The following is a 12,157-nucleotide window of genomic DNA, read 5'->3' as shown; positions in this document are numbered from 1 at the left end:
TCCAGTGACCGAGGGTCGATGTCAGCTAGCAAGAACCCTCCAGTCCTATAGCACTTCTCCCACTTTGCCTCTCTTTGCTGGGCCCTTGATGTCCATTCCCTCAACAACAGTGGCAACACCTACCCTCTGGAACCATCCTATTCGATCCGATTGCCAACTCTGGTTCAGCATGCATTTTTTTCTTGATCAGGCCTTTGTGAAGCACCTTAGGGTTACGATTGACACCAAAGACACAATGACTAGGCACATAGATGTCAGGGCTAAGTAATGTAGAGAAACTGGAGAAGAAGCACTCCTTGGGTTGCACAGGGTTAAGATGACATTTGTTAAGGCCTTCAATATCACAAAGGCTTTGATTGAGTGGCTGAACTGCAGTAACCTGAGCACATAAATTTAAGAAGACTGACAAAGGAACCAGATGTAACATGAAAAAAATTGATTTACACAGCTTATTAGCTGAATGTGTATTGTAAGGCTTTCAACATTAAAATCGAAGGGGGAATTGGATAAACACTTGAAAGAGAAATTATTGGAGAAAGAACAAGGAAGTGGGACTGAAAAGCAAGACATTGTAAGTACTGAAATAGCAGAAAATACTCTGCTGGTCAGGCAGCATCTGAGGAGAAGGGAACAGTTGACACTTCAGGTTGATGGTCAGCATGCTCCCTTCTGATACAAGGGAGTGGGATTAATTAAAGTCAAAGTCAAGTTTATTGCCATCTGCACAAGTACATGTCAGCACAGGTGCAATGAAAAACTTAGTTGCAACAGCATCACAGGCACATAGCATCAGATACACAACATTCACAAGAAAACATTAATTAAACACAAGATCACAAGACAAAGGAGCAGAAGTAGGCCATTCGGCCCATCGATTAAGAACACAACTTAAGAACACAACATAACTTAAGAACACAATTAAAACCAAAAAAAAAACAAAGTCCACTGTAGTGCAAAGTGATCAAAGAGGTCATAGTGTTGCTTTACTGAGGTAGTGATTAGGGTTGTGCTGGTTGGTTCAAGAACCGAATGGTTGAAGGGAATCTAACAATGAGATAAGAGGGCTCAATGGGAGGATGCTCTATGGGTCTATATTGCTGTTATCGTCACCCCTAGTTTGTTCTTTGATTTCTTTTCTTTTCCCCTCTGCCCACTATTGAACGGAGTCTATCCATGTTCAACAAACAAAGCCATCAAAAATCATTTCACATTTTAATCAACAGAACTTCTCGAACCTTTAACCTATTATTAACTTCTGTTAATGCCAGAGCCAGGGTTTATTTCCCTTGATCAGGCAGACAGGTTTATGAGCAAGAAAATCCTTGCAATTACACATTATTACAAGTACACTCTAGATAAACCTCTGAGGGGGCCTTCATGTTAAACGTTAATGGAATGAGAATCTGCTGAAGCAACATGTTTGAGGTGACATGTTTGGACATCAATCCTGGTACAAGAAGTGTTTAGTCATAAACATTAGATTTATAAAACCCTTTGTAGTAACAGAAATGAGCTTTAGGAGACCATATATCCATTAGTATAATAAATTGAGTGGTCAGGAAGTCATCAAAAGTAGCAAGAGCTTTTCCACCTGTTTATAATCTCTGAAACAAAAGTCTAAGTCTTATGATAGACGATGTCGTCAATAGAATTGCACCCAAGGTGATTCCTCAAAATAAATGCTATACATTTTCAAGAAAGCTGGAGCTCAATATAAGTGTGTGGGAGTGATATAAAATATTAAAGACCTGTATTTCTTTGGCACTTCTCATAACTGCAGGACGTTCCAAAGCACTTTACAGCCAGTGGTGTATCTCTAAGGTATGGTCATTGCTGTAATGTAGGAAATCCAATTGGCAACTTGTGCACAGTAAGATCCCACATCCTTCAAGGTGAAAATCCCACAAACTTCAAGGTGAAAAGAGCAACTATGAACAGAGAAGTGTAAAAATAATAAGGTAGATAGGAGTGAAGTGAGGCGTGGGTTCGAATCCCACTTCTGACATAAATTTTTTGGCGCCGGAAGCATGGCGACACTCGTGGGCTGCCCCCAGAACTGCAAAAGATGCATCTCACTGTGTGTTTTGATGTCCATGAGACTAATAAAGATATCTTATCTTATCTTATCAGGAGTGGATTTCATCTTCCCAATATTAACTGGGAATGTCCTAGTGTGAAAGGCATAAGTGGGGTAAAATTTTTCAAGTGAATCCAGGAGAGATTTTGAACCAGCACATAGGTGGTCTACACAAGAAGGGGTAATACTGGATTTAGTCATTGGGAAAGTGGTCGGGCAAATATCTGTGGGAGAGCATTTCAGAGAGAGTGACCATTACTCTGCAAGTTTCAAGGTAGTTGTGGAGAAGGACAATGATGAATTAATTGGACATTAAAGTTCTGAATTGGAGGAAAGCTGACTTCAATTTGATAGGACCAGACACGGCAGAAGTGGTCTGGGAGCAGCTGCTTAAAGGAGTGATTAGTGGAGCCACTCAAATAGTGGGAGTCCAGGGCCAACATGTTCCTGTGATGGTTAAGGGTCAGGCCAAGTACAAGGAGCCCTTGACTTCAGAGATAGCGAGAGTTGGGTAAAGATAATGGCAGGAAGATGGAATTGAAATCAGAAGAGGACTGACAGGGGTATAGCAAGAGGAGGGTGGGGTGTACTTGAAAGGGGTTATTATGGGGCACAAAATAGCACTGGTGGTCAAGACCAATTAAAATCCCAAAGCATTTTATTGGAATATTAAGAACAAGGAGGTAACCAGCGAAATAGTAGGGCCAAATGACAGAGACTGAAAGTGGCAATCTGTGCATGCAACCAAAGGATATGTGTGAGGTTTTAATGAAGAATGTGAAGTGCCTATTTTGGGAGGACTAGTGAGGTTAGGATATACACAGTGAATAGTAGGAAGCACCGAGGAATAGAGAGATCTTGATGTACACATAAAGGATCTCTGAAGGCAGCAGCACATACAAAAAATACTAAGTAGGTCACAGTTGGAGAACTGTGTGCAGTCCTGATCACCTAACTATAGGAAGGATGTGACTGCACTGAGAGGGTGCAGAGGAGGTTCACCAGGATGTTCCCTGGGATGTTACCTCTCGCTGCCTTGGTGAAGCAGCCAGCATAATCAAAGGCCCCACCCACCCGGGTCGTTCTTTCTTCTCTCCTCTCCCATCAGGCAGAAGATACCGGAGCCTGAGGGCACATACCACCAGGCTCAAGGACAGCTTCTATCCCATGGTGATAAGACTATTGAACGGTTCCCTTATATGATGAGATGGACTCTTGACCTCACAATCTACCTTGGTGTGACCTTGCACCTTATTGTCTACCTGCACTGCACTTCCCTGTAGCTGTGACACTTTACTCTGTATTCTGTTATTGTTTTTACCCTGTACTACCTCAATACACCCTGTACTACATCAATGCACTGTGTAATGAATTGATCTGTACGAATGGTATGCACGACAAGTTTTTCACTGTACCTCGGTTTACCACTAAACCAATACCAATACCAATAGAGTGTTTCAACTGTGAGGAAAGGCTGGGCTTGTTTTCTATGGAGTAGAGAAGGCTGAGGGGGACCTGACTGAGCTGTACACAATTATGAGGGACGGACCTCAGGGTAGAAATTTTGAGAAACACTTTCCCTTTGCAGAGGCGTCTACAACTGAAGGGCACAGGTTTAATGTAAAGGGCAGGGTTTTTAGAATGGATTTGAGAGAGAATTTTTTTTCACCCAAAAGGTGTTTGGAATCTGGAATGAACCGCCTGAGGGGGTGGTTGAGGCAGAGATTCTCACAAGATTGGAGAACTATTTCGATGGACACTTGAAACACTATGGCAATAGAAAGCTACAGGCCAAGTGCTGGAAGATGGGATTAATATAGACAGGGACTTGATAACTTGACATGGACATGGCAAGTTATAGGGCCTGTTCTCTCCTGAATGACTCTATGAATCTCTGACCCCCTAAGACTGAGAACATAGCAAGAATCACCCTGATCTTCAGATTGTGTCATAGAAACATAGAAAACCTACAGCACAATACAGGCCCTTCGGCCCACAAAGTTGTGCCGAACATGTCCCTGTCTTAGAAATTACTAGGCTTACCCATAGCCCTCCATTTTTCTAAGTTCCATGTACCTATCCAAAAGTCTCTTAAAAGATCCTATCGTACCCGCCTCCACCACCGTTGCCGGCAGCCCATTCCATGCACTCACCACTCTCTGAGTAAAAAACTTACCCCTGACATCTCCTCTGTACCTACTCCCCAGCACCTTAAACGTGTGTCCTCTTGTGGCAACCATTTCAGCCCTGGGAAAAAGCCTCTGACTATCCACACGATCGATGCCTCTCATCATCTTATACACCTCTATCAGGTCCCCCCTCATCCTCCGTCGCTCCAAGGAGAAAAGGCCGAGTTCACTCAACCTGTATTGTCGTGGAATGTTTCACATTAATTTCAGAGGGCTGATGTAACCTCATCCAAAAGATGTTGCCTCCCTCAGCACACCAGCATATGAGCTAAGATGATATGATTCTGGGCTCTGAAGTAGGACTTGAGCCCATGAGCTTCCAATTCAAAGATGAGGCCATGTCATTAACAACCTGTAATAAATGGGATCAACATTTCCCATTGGATCAGTGGGAAGCTATAAAGAAAACCGACCCAGAGCTGCTTCTAACACACCTCCCATTGACGAGATCAGGTGGGTCAAGCCGAGCAGAGCTGGGAGCACTGAGCAGACTCACTCTTCCCGGGTCTGCTCGCTCTCCCATCACCTGCTGTTCCTGTGACCCTCTCCTACACGTGGTTGTTGTTCATTTCCAACTTACAAAAAACTCGGGTGGTGAACAGTTGTCAGGAATGGAACCCAATCATAACCTGGGGGACTGCCTGTACTCTTAATGGGCAGCACCATTGTGTTAGTGTTGAGTCATGGTGGATCCATGGGTATTTGTGAAGATTGAAATCTGATTCTTAATTGAATCCCATTCCTGGAACTAATGAATTAATTATTTGCTGAATTGTCTGGCAGGGAAGCAGTTCGCTTAGCCGGAGATGAGTCATTAATTTCAACAGACGGTGTTAGAGAATCAGCCTAAAGTGTTTTTGACTGCCAACTCACGCAAGGGTTTGTTCTCATATAACCGACTACCCTTTGGAGTTTCATAGAACACAGAACAGTACAGCACAGGAACGGGCCCTTCAGCCCACAACGTCTGCACCAAATATAATGCCAAATTAAACTAAATCTCTTCTGCCTGCGCATGATCCAGACCCTGCCATTCCCTGTGTCTATCTAAAATCCTCTTAAACACCACTGTCGTATCTGCCTCCACCACCACCCCTGGCAGCCCATTCCAGGCACCCACCACTCTGTGTAAAAAAACTTGCCCCGCACATCTCCTTTAAACTTTCCCCCTCTCGCCTTAAATGCATGTCCTCTAGTATTTGACATTTCTACCCTGGGAAAAAGATTCTGACTGTCTACCCTATCTATGCCTCTTATAATGTTATAACCTTCTATCAGGTCTCCCCTCAGCCCCTGATGCTCCAGAGAAAACAACCCAAGTTCATCCGACCTCTCTTCATAGCTCATACCATCCAATCCAAGCAGCATCCTGGTAAACCTCTTCTGTACCTTTTCCAAAGCCTCCACATCCCTCCTCTAATGGGGCGACCAGAATTTCAGACAATACTCCAAGTGCGGTCTGTCCAAAGTTTTATATAGCTGCATCATTTCATCTGCACTTGCTCTCTTTCAGAGGACCGTGGAGAGATTGCTGTAGAGTCAAGGGCACCCAAGCAGATGGTAAAATAGGAGAGGTTAAGGGTAAAATCTTGGAGGACACCTGAAGCAGCAGTACGGGAGTAGTAGGAGATGCCTTTACCGTTGTTTCTCTGGCTACGACCGAATAGATAACAGTCGAGTCTAGCAGCCAGCCAATGATCAAGAAAACCATGTGGCCAATATTGTCAAAGGCCATGATCAGGACAAGAAGGAGAGGGTGAGACAGTTTAAACACAGTACGCAATGTAACTTCGATAAGATCTGGCTTAATAACCAAATTAGAGAGATTCGAATATGGAATTCTGGAAATACAGGATTTAGAGTTTTGAAATCCAACAGCAAGTTATGAGAAACTAAGATGAATGTTCTGACAAAGAGTCTTTGACACTAATTCTCCTCTCTCTGTGGATGCTGTCTGACCTGCTTAGTGTTTCCAGCACTCTGTTTTTATTATCGTTGAAACTGGTTGTTAACTACCAGTAGTCCAAATATGTTCAGCCTGAACAAATAACATTAAGTTGGAGAGCCTTGTCCTGATCTGAAGGTGGTGTAATGTGTTTGGGTGTGCCATGCTAAACCAGATTGACAGAGTGATTTAAGTGTGATGTAACTTGCAGAAATTGTGGAGGCCTGTTCACCGTACCCCTTCGCACTCCCACAACAGCCTCTCACGATAGGGTGGGGCAAAGTCTCAACAAACTCAAAGATTAGCGTAAAAGTAAGTGTAGCTTGGTCAGAGAAATCTTGTAATGGTGTAAATACAAGTGCATTAAGACAGATTGCTGAGTCGGTGAATTAACTCAGGTATGCATCACCACTTTCATGAGATTTATTGTCATGATTAATGACGAAAAGTGTTTGCCTGATGTAGCTGAGTCTCGATTTCCCCTGTGACCAGGAGTGAGCTGACAGCCCATTTTACACAACGTTGATGTCCGCAGAAGCGAACGCCCAACAATGTAGGGTAGGTTGTCCGATCATGGTCATCTATGTTGCAGTGTCTGCCAAGAAAAATTTCAGCCCCGACCCCCAAACTATTGCAAATATCAATTGATATAACTGCTGATCTACAAGCCAGTTCTTAGTTTGGCTTTGGAACTCCACTGAAGGAATACTGAGTGTATTCTTGAGTAGCAAAGGTCCAGAACTGGCTGGCCCACAGAAGGGAAAGAGTGGTTGTTGAAGGGTTGTATTCTGCATGGAGGTCGGTGACCAGTGGTGTACCTCAGGGATCTGTACTGGGACCCTTGCTCTTTGTGATTTTTATAAACGACCTGGATGAGGAAGTGGAGGGGTGGGTTAGTAAGTTTGCGGATGACACAAAGGTTGGGGTGTTGTGGATAGTTTGGAGGGCTGTCAGAGGTTACAGAGGGACATAGATAGGATGCAAAGTTGGGCTGAGAAGTGGCAGATGCAGTTCAACCCAGATAAGTGTGAAGTGGTTCATTTTGGTAGGTCAAATATGATGGCAGAATATAGTCTTAATGGTAGGACTCTTGGCAGTGTGGAGGATCAGAGGGATCTCGGGGTCCAAGTCCATAGGATGCTCAAAGCGGCTGCGCAGGTTGACTCTGTGGTTAAGAAGGCATATGATGTATTGTCCTTCATCAATCGGGGAATTGAATTTAGGAGCCGAGAGGTATTGTTGCAGCTATATAGGTCCCTGGTCAGACCCCACTTGGAGTGCTGTGCTCAGTTCTGGTCACCTCACTACAGGAAGAATGTGGAAGCCATAGAAAGGGTGCAGAGGAGATTTACAAGGATGCTGCCTGGAATGCGGAGCATGCCTTGTGAAAGCAGGTTGAGGAAACTCGGCCTTTTCTCCTTGGAGTGATGAAGGATGAGGGGGGACCTGATAGGGGTATATAAGATGATGAGAGGTATTGATAGGGTAAATAGTCAGAGGCTTTTCCCCAGGGCTGAATTGGTAGCCACAAGAGGACATAGGTTTAAGGTGCTGGGGAGTAGATATAGAGATGTCAGGGGTAAGTTTTTTACTCAGAGAGTGGTGAGTGTGTGGAATGGGCTGCCGGCAACGGTGGTGGAGGCGGATACGATAGGGTCTTTTAAGAGACTGTTGGATAGGTACATGGAGCTGAGAAAAATAGAGGGCTATGGGTAAGCCTAGTAATTTCTAAGGTAGGGACTTGTTCGGCACAGCTTTGTGGGCCGAAGGGCCTGAATTGTGCTGTAGGTTTTCTATGTTCTATGTTTCTATGAATACTGAAGTTCACCGCTGCCAACAGTACCTACGTTACCAATTACTTCTTCAAAGCCTCATCCGTTGCAGTTTCAGTCCTCCAGAACACATAGGACAGTGCTCAATAGGTATATAGCTACTTATGCCAGGGATAACATTATCTTATTACAAGCAGAAAACCATAAGGGGCACTGCTGCCTGTACTGTTTGGTACAATACCAGTACTGTTCCTGTCATGGTGAGATATAGGCCTAGAAACCCACCCCAGTCGGTAACTGCGAACATTCTACACAGAAGCAACAGCACATTGCGCTCACTTCAATAGAAAGACATCCTGAGGCAGAATATAACTTTACACTGCATCTGGATAGGAAATGTTGAAAGGGATACTGGCCAAATGCAGGCAAATGGGACTAGCTCAGTTGGGAAAATTGGTCGGCATGGATAAGTTGGACAGAAGAGTCTCTATGGCTGTACAACTCTGTTTAACCCCTCCTAGGGGGGAGGATAATGTCTTCATTTGATTTTTCAGCAGAGGTACTTAAAAGAAATGGACTATAATGTTCTTTTTGAGAGCCAGAGAGTTTATCATGTATTAACGATGAACTCAACAAATAATAACAATTTTAGAGCATTTTAGAACTAACACCTGAAGTTTTCATCATCTTAACTAATTGCAGTGGAGAAGGGTGGTGGTTCTGAGCAGTGGACCCTGTGAAGGAACAAATGAACCAGAGGCGGGAATTGGTGGACATGAGAGGGAGATAAGAAGAAGGTAAATTGGACTGATGGGATTGCTCTGCTAGGAACCAGCATAAACCCAATGGGTCAAATGGCCTCCTTCTATGTCGTGGTAAGTCATTTTGCATTCATGTGGCCAAATTGGTTCAATGAGTTATTAGTGGAAGTCCTCCATTATTATAGAAGCCCTGGCAGTTTTACGAAGACAGAAATTGTTATAAGACTATTGAACAGTTCCCTGATACAATAAGACGGACTCTTTACCTCATGATCTACCTCGTTATGACCTTGCACCTTATTGTTTGCCTGCACTGTATTTTCTCTGTAACTGTAACACTTTATTCTATACTCTGTTATTGCTTTACCTTGTAAGATAAGATATCTTTATTAGTCACATGTATATCAAAACACACAGTGAAATGCATCTTTTGCGTAGAGTGTTCTGGGGGCAGCCCGCAAGTGTCGCCACGCTTCCAGCGCCAACATAGCATGCCCACAACTTCCCAACTTTGGAATGTGGGAGGAAACTGGAGCACCCAGAGGAAACCCACGCAGACGCAGGGAGAACGTACAAACTCCTTACAGACAGTGGCTGGATTTGAAGCCGGGTTGCTGGCACTGTAAAGCATTATACTAACCGCTACACTACCGTGCCTGCCTCACCATGCATTGTACTACCTCAATGCACTGCTGTAATTAATTGATCTGTATGAACGGTATGCAAAGCAAGTTTTTCACTGTACCTCAGTACATGTGACAATAATAAACCAATTTTCCAATATACCAAATTTGACATCTGTATTCAAAAGCCAGAATTTCATGCTGGATGTGTTGGTTAAAGAAAATCCTTCAGAAGATACAAATATCAGATCAAAGTGCCCCTTTGTCTAATCAAGGAGCTATGCCTGATCCCAATTTTAGCAGAACCTGGGTCAATATTAAGGAGACATGGTGCTGATCTCACCAGAGCATGCTGAGCCTGGTTAGAGGATGGGCACATCACCTCTCATTCAGAAGCCTGTACGTTTAAGTCCTACGGAGAGAGCTGTCTGCTTCATCCAGGCTGATATTCCCCATCCAGCAAGGAAGGAGTCCCAGAACATCAGAGACATCATTAAACCGGGCCCAGCCTGAACCCTCAGGTGAACATACATGATTCTGTGGCTACTTCTTAAACACACACACACACAATACTGAATGGGAGCAAAGGGTTTACTTACAGATATCTTTGTAAATACGGACAACAGCAGTGACAGGGCAGACAGATACATCCGAATTCTCTCTCCTCCAAATCTTTTCTGCAGGTATTCAGGCATGGTCACTATCTGATTAGCAGAAACAAATTAATGCAAGTAGAATTCGCCCGTTCTTCAATATCCCCAAAAGGTGATGTTTGTGAGGTGCACAAGGGTATACTTACCCCAGAGGATATGTAGACTGGTACAAATACCCAAGCCAGCAGCAGTAACACATAGGTGGCCTGTTGAAATTATCCTAGGGTTAATATTCAATTACAGAAGTTGATTATTTGCTTATTAAATGGAATGTAACATCATGCAGGAGGTTATCAGAGAAACAAAGGGCTGCAGATGCTGGAATTCAGATGAAAAAAACAAGATGCTGGAGGAACTCAACAGGTCAGGCAGCATCCGTGGTGAAAAGCAGGCAGTCAACATTTCAGACCAGAACCCTTCTTCAGGACATTGTTTTTTGATGCAGGAGGTTATTATGCCTGCAGTATCTCCTTGAAAGAGCTTTACTCCCTTGTTTTCTCTGGAATCCCCTTCCTACACCTCCCTGCCTCTCCATCTCTCTCCCCTTAAGACGCACAATAATCTACCTTTGAAATCACTTCTCCTAAATATCTTGCGTGTCCTGGTGTCAGATTTTGTTGATATGCTTTGCTACATTGTGACTACAAGTTGTTGTAGTTGTTGGAGTAATTTTAACCTTGGAAAACACTTTAATCCGTGTTTTTAATTTCCAAAGATAATTGAAATAAAAATAGTGATAGTGTAGAATGGACACAGGATCCAGGCAATTATTCATCCTTGCGTGCTAATCTAAATGCTCTGTGATGCTTCTGTAATGGAGCACAAGTTTAATTTTATAGGGGCCATCAGCAAAAATTAAGTTGCAATATTGTATAAAATTTCAACACGTCTAGAAATACTTGAACTCCAGTGACCTTAACTCTCCTTCTCTGATACTTGGCACAACTTCATAGATGTCTTCATCCCGCCTTATAAATGGTACTGCGGAGGTGCAAGGAAGAGTTTGCATTTTCAAGCTGTCCAGAACTTGGTGCTAAATTGGATGTGTTGGTTGGGAATGGGAATGGTCAAATTGGCACAGAATGGTGAACCAGTAGATCACTAGAATAGACTGAGTGGAACCTAAATCTGCCCAAAGCAACTTGCTGCAACACACAAAGCACTGGAGGAACTCAGCTGTTTCCTCATTGTTTCTCATTATCATGCTCATATCCTTTTCTCACTCCTTTTCTTTAAAATTCCTTGCTAATGGTCAATACTCATGCTCCTGCTCACCCGATGTGTCTCAACTTTTCCCCATATGGTCTTAAGCTACCTTCAAAGAAGATCGTCTCAACCTCTTGAGTGTTGCTACCACAGATTTGCCTGACCAGCTGAGTTCCTCCAGCTTCTTGTTTGTTGGTCTTAATCGATCTCCATATGGTCTTTTGTCTTACACCTCACTCTTTCCCCCCAGCTCTGCTTCTCCCACTTCTAAGGGGTCATTAACCCCAAATGCTAACTGGTTTCTCTTTCCATAGATACTGCCTGACTGGCTGAGTTCTTCCAGCATTTCTGTCTTTGTTTCAGATTCCAGCATCTGTAGTTTGATTTGTTTTCTCAAACGCATTCACACCGAGTCGAATCAGTGAGGTTGCAGGATACATGACTGGGAGAATTTACCCCTGGCTTTTAGTCCAAGCACACAGTTTGATTCCAGCCATGAGATGTGCTCCATCTCTGAAACTCACCTCTATTGAAGACAATGGAACACAACTTTGGAACAAAGTACGATGTTCACCCATTACTGTATTGTGTGTATAGCAGAAGTGACCAAGGAACCAATTCCATCCCATAATATCCACTAAAACAAGTCTGGTTTCTACTTACACCCTAACTACTATTTGAGTTTATAAGGGAACACCCAACAAAATAATTATGTTTTAAAATAAGAAAACTGCGTAAGGTGCATCAACTGATTCATGGGAACTAACGTCATCTGACCTCAGGTGATACACAGAGCAGGTATTCTGTAGACAGATTAGAATCAGTGGAACTTAACAGGTATTGACTGGTATTGGGTAAAATACAGTGGTGATGTTAACTCCAGGACATTGAGTTGATTATATGGTGATAGTCTAATTTTGGGAACACCATT

General features: G+C 43.4%; 1 protein-coding gene across 3 annotated transcripts in view; it reads right to left on the bottom strand.

The window, feature by feature from the left end:
- slc5a10 (solute carrier family 5 member 10) overlaps nt 1–12,157 on the bottom strand; it is a 118,775-nt gene that overhangs the window by 91,503 nt on the left and 15,115 nt on the right. For all 3 annotated transcript variants that reach the window (XM_052021090.1, XM_052021091.1, XM_052021092.1), the window contains exons 4-5: nt 10,167–10,226; nt 9,967–10,071 (exon numbers count right to left, since the gene is read on the bottom strand). In XM_052021090.1, coding sequence (XP_051877050.1) covers nt 9,967–10,071; nt 10,167–10,226 — 165 coding nt within the window. The remainder of the gene's footprint in view (nt 1–9,966; nt 10,072–10,166; nt 10,227–12,157) is intronic.

The sequence above is a fragment of the Pristis pectinata genome, chromosome 8, assembly GCF_009764475.1.
Source record: "Pristis pectinata isolate sPriPec2 chromosome 8, sPriPec2.1.pri, whole genome shotgun sequence".
Lineage (NCBI taxonomy): Eukaryota > Metazoa > Chordata > Chondrichthyes > Rhinopristiformes > Pristidae > Pristis > Pristis pectinata.
This window is presented reverse-complemented; position numbering and strand designations above follow the sequence as displayed.